Genomic DNA, 14,421 nt, shown 5'->3' on the forward strand with positions numbered 1-14,421 from the left:
CCTCCTTGCATCCTAACAGCCTTCCTTTCCTTCCTTAGACCGTAAAACCGGAACCCTAAAAGCGAAACCTTGTACCCCCCCTCTTTCTAATAAAATTGTTCTTATTTATTTATTTTTTTTCCTTTTTTCTTTTCTTTTTTTTTTTTTTTCTTTTCTTTTAAAGTTATGTTCTACTTGCCTTGTGGTGATAGGACTTCCTTAATGGCTTCGCCCGCAATTCCTGATAGTTCATTTTCCTCCTCCTCTACCTTTGCTTCGACTTTCTGAACAAGTTGTGTTAATTCCTGCAGTGCCCCATTATCAGGGACTGATTCTCCCTGTGCCGCCTTATCAGCACGTGTCTCCATGCCTGCTTTCGCGTTCGGTGTTCTATGTTGCACTTTACTTGCATCACACCACTTCTTTTTATTCAATTCACCTAATTTACTACCCACCATACTATTACGTAGTAACTCCTGTACTTTGGGTAACATATCTTCATTTCCTCTATACAGATTTGAAACTTTACCGTAGTCACACTTTACATAGTCTTTCGGATTTCCCCACTGTCCACTAAATGCACTCACGGCGTCGAACACATAATGCATAACTTCCTTCGGTACGCAAAATGCACCCATGTCCATCATCCATATTTTTAGGAGGTCACATAATGGGATATATTTCTTCTTACATTGAGGATCACTAATTCCTGGTGGTTTATACTGGTTCGCTCCGTTTTCCACCATCATTAAATTCTTTAACATGATTCTACAGAATTCTCCGTATTTCTTTGGGTTTATTCCTCTTTTGTTCCATTCATCCTCATCTTCACACACAGATTTATATGCATCATACTTACTCCATTCATACTTGTCATTATCAGCATCCGATGGGTTGTTAAAGAAATTTGTGAACCATTCCATAATGCTGTCTACAAACAAAAAAGGAATATGAAGAATTATATTAATGTATGACACTTTTCCTTTAAGCCCTTTCCTTTTAATTCATTATACAATTATTATAATGAATACTATACTGAACAAATACATCTATGTCCACAGAGCGATAGACGTATAAAAGTTTTGTCTTACCTTCTTCCCCTTCTTCGAACCCTCCACTTTGGTCCTTATAACATGGGTCACTGGCCCTCATAATTTTCCTCTTCTTTTCCATTTCTTCCAATACTTTCCCTAATTTTCCTTCTTCCTTCTGCCCTTTGTCCTCTACTATTTTTTCCAGTTCCTTCATTTTCTCTTCGTCCAGCCATTTCTTTCCTTCATCCTCCTGCTTCTTCCCATCTTTTCTTTCTACTTTACTCTGGCGTCCATGCCTACACCATCCATCCCTGAATCTTTCTAAATTCTGATAATCCGCAATTCCTGATTCCTTACCCTCAACCAACTTTGCCACTGTGTTTCCAACTAATATATTTCCTATTTTCAATTGATTAAAGTTCATCCCACTGCACTTATTGTAATTACTTTCACTTCCTGTAGCTTCCTTCCGTGCTTCCGTTATTCTTAATGCATACTGCATGTAATCCTCGAACCAGCAATACTTTTTCAGCATTTTAAGCATGACTGTTGTTCCAACTATACACTTGAGGAATGATTCTTCTTCCGTGTCTTCCTCAATTTCTATCTTTCTCCCTTCCCTTACTTTCAGTCCGTTCATATACATAAATGTTCTCATTAGAGCCTTACATAGTGGCTTATGATACTGTTCAATTTTTATCTCACCGCTAAGGTCCTGCGCACAGTAATCCTTTGCCACAGCGTCCTCATGATTACGAAGTCTCTGCATCAGTTCATCCACTATTCTTCCTATACTCTCCGATATCCTTTTCTACAGTTTATATAAAATTTGTACATATATGTGTGTGCTTACTATTTTTTACACATCCTCATAGTTTACTCTTCTATATATGTATAACCGGGATCGTGCACTATTCTCTCCTTTAAACTGTGAAAGCTTACATCAACCATATCGTTCCTGCCTTTATGCTTCCTCCTTTCCCCTAACCATTTATTTAATAATCTTCCTACTATATCTGTCATCGTGCTATGCTTCTGATTATAAAATTCCCCCGTATATTATAGAACTGTGGGCACAGCAGAAGATGTACCCCCTAGTTATCATTTCCGTAAGTTCCCCCTAACTACTAATGAATGAACAGCGGTACCATACTTTATTCTTCCTACTGTGTATATACACATATTCCTTATACATTACCCCTCCACCCTATCTTTTCTTCTTTTTCCTATTCTTTATATTTTTTCTATATTCTTAAGGAGAAGAAGAAATAAGTAAATTCATTTTTTTGCACTTCCTTTTATTCTTCTTCTTCTTCCCTTTCCCTTCTTCATAATTTCTCCGTGATTTTTAAGAAGAAAGAAAGGGAACCTTCCCTATACTTCTTCCTTTTTCCTTTTCCAAGAAAAAAGGGGGGAAAAATCTTTCGCATGCACTTTCTTCCACTTCCTGTTTTTTTATTTTCGCTCCCCCCTGAATTTGTATTTCCCCAAGGAATTATGAATAAAAACTATTCTCCCCCACCCCAAGAAAAAAAAAAAGAAAAAAAAAAGTAAGAAAGGAGGAAGCACGCACTTTTGTACTATTACATCCTTTCTCATTTTACTGGCATTTCTATGGAACTAAAAAAAAAAAAGAAGAGTAGATCCCCCATTAGCATTATTCTTTACTAGTGGACTATATAGGCAGCATGCATTTTACTGCACGATTCTACTTTTCCCTCCTATACTTTATTCTTTTTACCTTTTTCCTTAACCTTTCTTTTCTTTCTTTCCTTCCTTCTTTAACTTTCTCTTACCTTTCCTTAAAAGAAATAACCATCCTACTCTCCTCTTTTCCTTTTTACTTTTTTTTTTCTTCATCTAAGGAAATTTTTTTTCTCTTTCTTTTTTTTTTCTTTGTCCCAAAAAAAGTAATCTTCACCTTTCCCTCCTTCCTTATGCATTTAACATTCTTCATCTAAAAAAGAAGAAGAAGAGGAATTACCTACCTGCCCCTTTTATTTTTACCTTTTCTTACTTCTTTTTTTTCCCCTAACCCTCTTTGTGTTTTAAACCTTTTTTCCCCCTAACCCCTTTTTTCTTTTAAACCTTTTTTTCCCTACAAAACCCATTTTTTTTCCTTTTTAAAACTATTTCTTTTTTTTTTTTTATAAGCCCTCTCCTTCTTTCTCAAAGTGAAGAACAATCTTCCACTCCTCCTTCCTCTATACAATGCATTTTTCCTTAAAGAAGAATGAAAGAAGAAGAGAGAGGAATTAAGCACCTCTCCCTTTTTTTTTATTCTCTCTTTTTTAATTTTCCTTTTTTTTATTATTTGTTTCTTCTTTTAAAAAAAGTGAGAGAGCAGGAACTGAGGAAAGGAACGGAAAGGAAGAAGAGTGGAAGAAGGAACTTATCTAATATAGGGGACAGAATATAACGTAGTAGAGCCCTCCGCGGTAGAGTCTGTTCCTGTGGAATATTCTGACGAATATTCCGTTGTTGAGATGTCGTCGTCGTCGCCGTTTGAGAACCTGTTGAATTCTCTCCTAATGGTTCTCTTTCCCCTTCTGTTGCTTCTACTGTTTCTAGTGCTTCCTCCAGAAAAAGTGTTACGTAAGTCGGAAAATATAGAAGTATACTGAGGAAGGAAGGGGGGTGGAAAGAAAGATAAGAGTGTTCGCGCGTGCACCCGTATATATATATAGATATATATAGATAGAGAGAGAGAGCGTGCACAGCTTACGCTTTAGCTTACGCTTTAGCCACTGCTTCCTTTCTCATTTATTTATTTTTTTTCATAAGAGTTAGTGGTCATGGCCACCCCCCCACCTTATAATGGTAATTATAATGGTAGTTGTACTCATAATTGTGATTGTAGTTATTACTTACTTTATAAAGAAAGTAGGCAAGTGCTGGTAGACCGACTAGTGCGGTGCCTAGTGTGGAAGATACAGCTGTGGTGGTGATAGTGGGAACACCACCACCATCACTCCCCGTACTGTCCGCACTGGGTGTACTCAGTGTAGAGAGAGTCCCTTCCATCTGACCACTGTCGAGTCCCTCATTAGGATCACTAATTTCTTGGCTCAACTTAAGAAGATGCTGAGTGTCCTCTGATACAGGTTGCGCTTGTTTTAGTGGAACATTCTGTGGAGAACTGTGCTGAACTGAAGATTCTGGACTATCCCTAGCCAATGTAGATGCTACAAGGGGTCCATCACGAACCGTCGATGCGTGCTCCCTAGAGGGCTCCCCAGACCTTACACTTCCCGCAGAAGATGGATTACGTGGAACTTCTTCAGTAGCTTCTTCGCCTTCCCCTTCAACAGGTCCTTCCTCTAATTCTCCCTCGTCCTCCTTCATCTCAGGACATTTCAATGGTGATAGGTTTCCATCTTCACAGAAACTTTTATATTTGTCCTTATATACGTCACAATATCGATCATCCTTTGTTGTATCGTCCCCTGTTGTGCAATATTTTTCTATTGTCTGACATGCTTCTTTAACTTCCTTCTGGTACAATATCCAGTCATCGTCCACTTCTGTGCCTTTCAGTTGCTGCAAATACTCCTGTACAGTCTTACAATTGTAGTAATGTTCATATATTTTTTTCATTTGGTCGAAGTGATTTTTGCTAATATTTCCGTATTGGAAATAACATTCTTCATTATGGAATAAACCTCCTAATATATTGTATATATTATACATTAGGTTCGAGAAAACTTCCTCCTCCAGAGGGCTAGGATATTTATTTCCCATCCAATAATAGAAAAAACGACAAGGTGCACCTTCTAAATGTTTTTTTCCGTTGTCGGAAGGTTGTTTGCGTTTCATTGAACATGCATAACAATAAGCCTTTGTGATAAATCTCTCTTGATCCTTAAGTCCGGTATAATCATTTAATTGACTCCTCAACTGTTCCACCTTACCTGTGGGTTCGACTCCATTTGGGCAATAATCGTACCCAGCGGCTGCATCGAATATATCATAGAATTCGGTCTTGGAAGGTAATTCCTTTAAATTCACTTTCTATAAATGTGAATAATTGTTGGCAAAGAAAGAAGGAGGAGGAAGAGTGTAAAAATATGTACTCCATATATATACATATATTCCTATATATATGCATGTATATATATATATATACGTATATATATATACATATACATATAAGATGTTGGACGAACACACGTTCAATTAGGAACTTTCAATAAGGAGGATAATATATTTTTTTTTCCCGGTCCTCCCTTCTTTTTCATTCCTTACCTGCCCTGGTGCCATTTTTTCCCTTTAATTATATATTCGTCCTGTATATATAGAACAAACAAACAAATAAACACACACACGAACAAGCACACTCCCTCCCTTCCTTCATGTGTTAAGGAAGAAAAATTCTTTCATTCTCTCTCTCTATATATATATATATGTATATATATATATATTTATATATAGAACATGTGTATGTACAGGCAGCACATTCATCCTTCCACTTTCACATTTTCACTTCCCCCCCTTTCACAACCACCACATTCCCTTCCTACATTCCTTTTACATTCCTTACTATTTATGTGTTCCTTTACTACAGTATGATATGATAGTTCTCCGTACCGCTATTCTTTGAGGACATTGTAGAACACAGTATCATTATTCTTATTTGTACAAGCATGCACGCTCCCCTTTATTATGTACATATAAGAAGGGAAAAAGGGGGGCTTGCGCGCAACTGCCTTTCTTCTTTAGAAAAAATTTCAGCATGTGACATTTACTCTATGTTCTATTTTCATTCTTAAATGGAGGAGCAAGGTGTTATGGTTGTTAGGGTGGAAGGTGGTAGGTGGGTTGTTAGATCATTAAAGTATTGTTAGATCACATATATATATATTGTGTAGTGCAGTGCACAGTTCATATATTCATATGTGCATTAGGAGCACCTTTCTTTCTCCACTTCCTTCCACGGAGCACCCCTAACAACCTTCCATACGGGGGGTTATTGTGTACATAGTTATTATTAGTACTCATCGGAATAAGCCTTAATTTATAGGGTGAATAAACCTACACATGAAAATAACAGGGAGGAACTGAACTAATTTGAGTACATATATATATATATATGTATATGTGCAGCAACAACCCAGTTTCTTATGCATTACGCACTCCTTTTTATATAGTAGTGCTGTGCTTTCGTCACACTCTCTTCCATACATGGTCGGGGTCCGGGTGCGAAAAATGTGTCGCGCTTATGGTTGATTAGTCGGAGTGTAATTACATTTTTACCGCCCCCCTCCCCCTGCTGCTGCTCCTCCTTACATGTGAACATAATTATTATTATTACATTATTCATTAAGGGAAATATAAATTTTAAGAGGCGAATATATAGAAAATACATATATAGGGCGAATATAGGAAATATGTATAGGGCAAATATTGAAAAAATATATATAGAGCATGGAACGGAAATATATATAAAGCATAGAAGAAATTACATTAAATACATATATTGGTAGAGGGGTGCAAAATGTACGCGCGCGCCGCTTATAACAGTACGACCCAGAAAGAGTATACCTTTCCCCCCCTCCCCCTTCTTACTCATAGTTGCCTGATAAATAGGGACACCCACCCTATACTTCCCTTATGGGACTCCAATTTATACACTACGAACAGATCATATTAGGTGCATCCAATGTGTTCTTGAGGCACCTTTTCACCTCCATCCGCCCTCCCTCAATCCACACTATACCTTACATGTTAATGCACACTTTCTCCCCTTAGACCCTCCTTCCTTCCACTCTAAGCAACACTTTCCTTCCTTGGACCCTTCCTTCCTTAAACACTTCCTTCACTCCTCCTTAGAACCCTTCCTTCCTTGGATCCTCATTTCCTTAGACCCCCTTTCCTTCATTAGAACCTCCTTCCTTAGACCCTCATTTCCTTTCCTTCTCTCCTTAGACCCTTCCTTCCCTTTCCTTCTCTCCTTAGACCCTTCCTTCCCTTTCCTTCTCTCCTTAGACCCTTCCTTCCCTTTCCTTCCTTCCTTAGACCCCTTCGTTTCCTTCCTCCTTAGACCACCTCCTTGCTCCTCCATAGAACCTTGCTTCTTTCCTTCCTTAGAGACCACTTTTCCTCTTCCTTAGACCCTTCCATTCCTTCTCCAGACAATCCTTTCCTTCCTTTCTTCCTTTTAACTTTTTTTTTTTTTTTATACACCCTTCGGGTGTACTTCCCCCCTGGCGTGGCCAACTAGCAAGCCACATTGCTGATCGTACATCCTAAAACAGATAAATAAACAAGACCATATTATTGATCCATAACGTCGGACGATCCTACAACGGAAAGCATAAACTCTAAACCATAAAACTCGAACCCCTAAACGCTAAACCATAAATCCTCAACCCTCAATTCTGTCCCTAAACCCTAAATGTGCGCCTGAAACCAAAATACTAAAACATAAACCTTAAACCCTAAGCCATAAAACCCTAAAATCTAAACCCTAAAGCTTAAAACCCTAAAAATCTAAACCCTGAACCCATAAATATTAAACCCAAAATCCTAAATCCTGAATCCTAATCCCTAAACCCTGAACCATAAACCCTGAACATAAAACCCTAAAATATAAACCCTGAAACCATAAATATTAAACTAAAAAACATAAATCCTGAATCCTAATCCCTAAATCCTGAACCATAAACCCTGAACCCTAAACCCTAAAACCTAACCCTGAACCAAAAACGCTAAACTGTGAACCCTAAACGATGAAGCCTGAACCTTGATCCCTGAACACTAAATCCTGAACCTTGAACCCTAAACTCTGAGCCCTAATCCCTGAAGCCTGAACCCTAAGTCCTAAATCTTGAACGCTAAACTATAATATATATAAATTAAGGGGAATACATTGTTCGCTCAAAACTTTCATTTGAAATAAAGGAAAAAAATAGAGCATATTAATACGTGGAAAGTATAATAGTGACTGAAAGTGGAAGAGAAAAGTTCTGCAGTAAGCTAGTGCATAATCTTGGTATAGGGGAGTTTTTTTTATAATGTTCTTATCCTAAGGAAAAAGAAAGGTATTACACTAATATCTGATGAATAATGTGTATTAACGAGTGAGAGTGTAAAGTAACTCCACTAATATAATATATGTTTTCAGTATGAAGGAGTTGTTCGTAGTATGCCTATTAGAAGAAAGAGAAAGGAGAACAAAAAAGAGAAAAGATAAAATTTGTTTTTACCACTATGGATGAGAAAAGGTGTAGAGGAATAAGCTATTATGGAGATTCATATGATACTCTATCTTAAAATTTAATGAATTCCACTTTTAGTATTATATACTTTTGATGTATTGCATGAGCACATATCCTCCTTACCACATATTTATAAGTGTGCACATTTAACAGGAACGATTACTTATCATTGGTGAACTGCACTATGTATATATGTTAACAGTTTTTCTTAATAACAAGCCCTTCTTTTAATAAGAACATAATTGAGCATAAATTCATAATACGCACATTTACATTTTTATTAGGAGGGGAATCATACTATTATGTATATATATACATAAATATCTACACATATATATGTGTAAATACATGTATATGTATACATATGTATATACATATATATATGTGTAGATATTTATGTAGATAGATGAGCTGGAGCGTGTATAGAAATAATAAGGTTATATTACTAATAAGTATATATGATCCAATAATAATATAATACATAAATAGGAGGAATGTATAAAAGGAATTTGATTCTTCATTCCTTCATTCCTTGTTATATTTACGATTTGTGTGGACTAAGTGCTCATATATGTTCTTCATATTTATTTCTTTCCTTTAATTATATATAAGTGTAATAATTTGATATATGTGTATGTAGTGTATATTATCGTATTCCTTTGAGGGAAGTTAAAGGATTACGCATTTTTTTTAACAAAGGAGGGAGTAGTAAAAATTTTTGATACATATATACCTACTTCTCTTCCAATGGGGGGCCCCCCCTTGAGAATGTGCATGAAAAGTCTCATATATATTTATATATTCCCTTGATGAATACTTAGCAGAAAGGCAAATTCCATAGAAATTTTTTCCATGTAGAGGGATGTGTACGAAAAATGGTGCCTGTAAGAAGGAAGATAATACAAAAAGGAAAAAGTTATCCTATGCACTGGCAGTTAACGATGGAGTGTGTGTACAGTAATTTACACTTACAGTAATATAAATATAGACTATGGGAACATTTATTCCTATATGTTATTTCGTCCCAATATATCTTTTAGCCGACCGGCTCAGGTCCGCTTAGGTTACCCTCGGTAGGAGTATATGCTAAGTTTAACACCAAAGGAACATGTAACACAAAATCTGGCCATCAGGATTACGGGGATCAATTGACGAGGACTCTGGGGCAAGTAATAGGGGCAATAAAAATTAGGAGGAATGCAAACTTGGCCAGTGTAATTGCAAGAGGATGGTGCAATGCATTTTTAATGGAGCAGAATAAGGAACTATACGACGGTAACCTCTGGGACTTCTTCTATTATTGGTTAGGTACTTATATAAGGAAATTACGGGGCCGGAATTTTCAGAATACCATGGAGAACATTTACAGTAAGCTTAAGGGAGACCAATGCAAGCAGAAGTTCGATGATATGTACAGCGATGTTGGCGAGGGCGTTTTCGAAAAAAGTATGGACCTATTCAATTATGAATATAATGTTAGTGCTATATCGAAACTTCCGAACTGCAGTAATTATTTATCTAGTCAAGAATACGGCACATACCAAAGTAAAGCTGAAGGAGCATATGATTGGTTATGCAATACTTGTAGAAGTAGTGGTGATAAGTATTGTAATAAATTCAAACAGGACCACATAGATAGGGGGAACTGTGAAAATAAGAAAGGACTGCCAAAATTAACATGTACACTGAACCCAGGTTCCTCTGGAACAGGTTCCACAGGAACTTTCAACCCAGTGCCCCCTGAAACTTGCAATCCAGGTTCTTCTGGTTCCGGTTCTACTGGAACCTTGCTCGTCGCTCTCCCTGGCCCTGAAGATCATGAAGAAGCTGATGAAGATATAGAACTTGAAGATGAGGGTGCAGAACCTGCTAGCAGCATCGCCCCTGCTGCTGTGTCTGGTGGCGTATTGGTCACAGTAGGACTTCCCATAATAATGTTTCTCTTATATAAAGTAATTGTGTTTCAACATTTAAAATATATAAATAATGTAATGTATTAATATTTTCTTTCTTTGGAAAATAAATGTTAATATATGTGTTATTTATATATGTGCTGTATGTACTTTTTTTTTCTTCTTTCCCCTTCCTTTGCCCCCTTTTTTTCCTTCTTTCCCTTCTTAGTACACTTCTTTATTCTCTGGAATACGCAACTCCTTTGGAGGCAGCAGCAACATAAATAACAAAAGCAGAAAAAGAAGAACAATCGAAAGCGACTTTGATGACACTCTAACAGAAAATGCTTCCATGACAACAGACTCAACCCACATTTCCAGAATAGCAGATCCGACATTCGATTCCACAGATCAATCTACAATCTATAATGGTAGATCACCACCACCCACCAGAGGAAGGAGAAGGGCAAATAATACAAGACGCGGAAACAGGAATATTAGTTATCAAAACATGTAACAACACATTGTGTAGAATGTAACATTGAATGAATATAATGTCTACCCCCCCCTCCCTGGGAAGGAATAATAAATAACCACGCATACAGTTTATATACAGTGTGTAAGGAGAGAAGCAAAATGACACTTTTCTTTCTTCTTTCCCTCACCTCTTTCCTTCCCCCTTTCTTCTTTATTCCATTTGTATGTATAAATAATTCTGCATAAGGGAAAGGTACTACCAGAAAGCGGATGCGGAAGAAAGGAAGGGGAAAGTGCTGACCTTCTCAAAGAAGTATTTATACATTTAAAAAAAGAAAAAAAAAAAAATGAGAGATAGTAATTTCTTTGTGAAAAAAAAGGGGGCACGTACACGGATAATATCGAATAAAAAAATAGTGTTATATGTTGTCCAAATCCCATAGGATAATGGATTTAAAGTATTTGCCGAATTAAGCCGAAAATGAAGGTAAAGAGGATGAATACTCATTTTTACATGTGGCTTCAGTGGTACAATTAAAAAAGGAAGTTAGGAAAGTTTCTACCCACCTTTTTGAAGTATGACTATTGTATTAAGTATATACACTCCCTTTGAGAACAGCTTCCCTTGAGGAGCTCTCATTGATATGTTATACTAAGTCGCATTTTTTTTTTCCATGGGTGTGTACGTACAAAAAATATATGCTATATAGTTCAACAGTGTGTAAACAATTCGGTGCGCGCACACAAAAACAAACATGGTTCCTTCCCTTTTTTTTTTATTTGACAAATTTTTTTTTTTTTTTACAATTTTCTCTGTGTGACAAATTTATATTAGGGCATTTCTTCTTTCTTTGGACAACTTTTTTTTTGGACAATTTTCCGTGCAATTTTCTGTTGACACGTTTTTTGTGACAAATTTATATTAGGGCAATTTTTTTTTTTTTGACAAATTTATTGAAGCATTTCTTTTTTTTTTTTTGGACAATTTTTTTGACAATGTTTTTTTTTTTGATTAATTTTTTCTGTGTTACAAAATTTATATTAGGGCAATTTTTTTTTTTTTGACAAATTTATTGAAGCATTTCTTTTTTTTTTTTGGACAATTTTTTGTTCGCAATTTTTTATGTGACAAATTTATATTAGGTCTTTTTTTTTTTTTTTTTTTTGGACAATTTATTAGGGCTAATTTCTTCCGACTAATAGTGTACTTAAATTCGAATAAAAGGAAAGGGGAAAGGGCGCAGCTTTCTTCTTCTTTTATGCAGCGGCTATTATTTCCATTTTATGTGCACTGCGCATCTAAAAGATGTGTATAACATAAAAGAAAGAAGGGGTGAACCATTGCGGATCTCCTTCACGGGAACCTCCGCGAACAGGTTCGCAAATTCTCACGCAATTTGGAGCACTTTTTCAAATGGTCAATAATTGGAATTAGGAAAGAGAAAAAAGAAATTATTATGTTTAAAAAAAAAAAATTATTAAGGTAAAAACTTGTAGAAGAATGAATAAACATTTTGAACCTTACGTAAGGGAGTTGCAAAGAAGTAGGTATTATGTGGAAGAATTGTTTGGCTTATATTAATTACACATGAACGTGCACAGTTTAGTACAACACGAAAAAAAAAAAAAAAAAAAAAAAAACACCATATAACAAAAAAAATTTTTACGCGGTTTCGCATATATACGTGTGGAAAAAATCACACACGCAGATATAAACCATGTGAAAAGGTGAAACAAAACAAAAAGGCACTCCTTATTCCTCAAATTCGTCCCATTCACATTGTCTTAGCAACCCTAATGGAAAAAAAATTCCAGAGATTATGTGTGATTTCATTGAACATATCAATTTTAATATGTTCTGCATCCATATTTTCTACATTACCACTTCTTAATACTTGGATGTCCCCACAGGGTTCTACTCCCTGATAAAAAAATTCTTCATACGTAAATAATATCCTATCATTTTGAATAGAAATAAAATATTTACTGCACCCTAAACCCGGAATCTGAACTTTGGACCTATTCCTTAGGAACACCTTCCTCAGGAACATGAACCCTAAAATGGTAATCTGAACTTTGAACCTCTTCCTTAGGAACATCCTCCTTAGGAAAATTTTCCTTAGGAAAAAAGTCTTCCTCCCTAAACCCCGAATCTGAACTTGGAACCTGTTCCTTTGGAACAACTTCCTTAGGAACATCCTCCCTTAGGAACACTTTCATTAAGAAGAATATCTTCTTCCCTAATCCAGAAACCCTGAACTTGGAACCTGCTCCTTAGGAACATCTTCCTTAGGAACAAAGTCTTCCTCCCTAAACCCAGAATTTGAACTTGGAACCTGTTCCTCAGGAACACCAAACCCAAACCCGGAATCTGAACTTAGAACCCGTTCCTTAGGAACATTTTCTTGTTTTATAATTTGGGGTCCCATAAATTCTTCTACAATTATTTTAAGGAAGCCTTCCTTCGTCAAATGCAGGTCCCCCTTTCGACATTCGTCTAAGACTTCTAAATGAATATCAATAATGGTGCGGCGACCGACAGCACGACGACCAGCAGGGCTATCAACACCTTGCTTTTTTGGTCTCTTCATTCTTCCTTCCTTGGGTGCAGATCTTGGTTGTTTGTGTTCCTTTACTAAGGTATATTCATGTGGACCATCATCCTGGTCGTCCACACGATCAAGGAGTTGTTCTTCTTCTAAAGAAGGAGGACTAGACACTTGAGGAACACTTCTATAACGTTTTCTTTTGCCAGGTAGGGCAAAATACTAAAAAAGAAAATGTATTTTTAAGAGGAGTGAGTGTTGTTTTTAAGAAGAATAAGTACTATTTTTAAACTATGCCGAAATCCGACACCTCTAGGTGTGAAGTCCCACACAACCCTAAATGAGAAATCCAACACACACCCTAAAATGCGAAATCCTACACACACACATCCTAAAATGCGAAATCCTACAAACACACCCACTCATTCATTCACCTTAATTCTTTTTTTTTTCTTCTTTTTTTTTTTTTTTTTTGTTTGCCATTTTGCAAAACTTTTTCTTCCCAGCGCGAAGAAGTAATTTTTTTTTTTTTTTTTTTTATTCCTTTTAGGCTTATTATTGTTTTTTTCCTTTTTTTCTTTGCGGAAAATATATTTTCCTTTTTTTTTTTTTTCTTTATTTTTTTTCTTTCTTTTCTTACCTTCCAAAGGAGATAGGTCATAGAAGAAAGACCAATTAAAATAGGAGCCAAAGGAAGGTAAGGAACGGAAGAATCCACGAAGTTAACTTCCTTAACTTTGAGCACCGTCTTTTGTGGTTTAGCAGCTGCAACCACTTCTGTTGTTTGTGCTTGTGGTTGTTGTCCCTGTTGACCAGGGTCACTTTGATCAGGACCCTGACTGGTGGATCTTTCAGGGGAAGCACTACCTGGACCCTTTGCATGTGGAGCCCCCCCACCTGCTCCACCACTTTGGTCAACTGTTCCACCACCTTTATCTTGACCATCTTTCCCAGGGGGACCACTGGGACCAGAAGAACCTGGGTTCCAAGTTCCTGTGGAACCGGTACCAGATGAACCTGGATTTTCAGTTTGATCACTTGTTATACCTGTAGAACCCGTACCGGAGGAACCAGGGTTCCATGTTCCTGTAGAACCTAAACCAGATGCTCTAGGGGTACCTAAGAAAGAAGTAAGAAAAAGGGGTGGTTAAATTTGTCCTTATTCCTTTTTCTTTTTTTCTTTATGTGCACCTTCCGGTGCATACACTTCCTTATTTTATTCTTAAAATTTTTACTTTTTTATTTTTTTACTTTCTACTTCATATTCCTTCTTTAT

At 36.5% G+C, this 14,421-nt stretch overlaps 2 protein-coding genes across 2 annotated transcripts; both read right to left on the minus strand.

Annotated features, from left to right (window-relative positions):
- Positions 1-170: 170 nt before the first annotated feature.
- Positions 171-2,036, minus strand: PCOAH_00016000 (hypothetical protein; the record flags this gene model as incomplete). The annotated part of the gene is made up of 3 exons (XM_020058409.1): positions 171-910; positions 1,071-1,824; positions 1,956-2,036. The coding sequence occupies 3 exons, from the start codon at positions 2,034-2,036 to the stop codon at positions 171-173; spliced, it is 1,575 nt and encodes a 524-aa protein (XP_019914093.1).
- A 10,803-nt stretch (positions 2,037-12,839) lies between these two features.
- PCOAH_00016010 (SICA antigen) lies at positions 12,840-14,408 on the minus strand (the record flags this gene model as incomplete). The annotated part of the gene is made up of 3 exons (XM_020058410.1): positions 12,840-13,367; positions 13,786-14,254; positions 14,404-14,408. 3 exons carry the CDS (start codon positions 14,406-14,408, stop codon positions 12,840-12,842), a joined length of 1,002 nt encoding a protein of 333 aa, XP_019914216.1.
- Between the last annotated feature and the right edge of the window lie 13 nt (positions 14,409-14,421).

Source organism: Plasmodium coatneyi, chromosome 7 (genome assembly GCF_001680005.1).
Source record: "Plasmodium coatneyi strain Hackeri chromosome 7, complete sequence".
Taxonomy (NCBI): domain Eukaryota; phylum Apicomplexa; class Aconoidasida; order Haemosporida; family Plasmodiidae; genus Plasmodium; species Plasmodium coatneyi.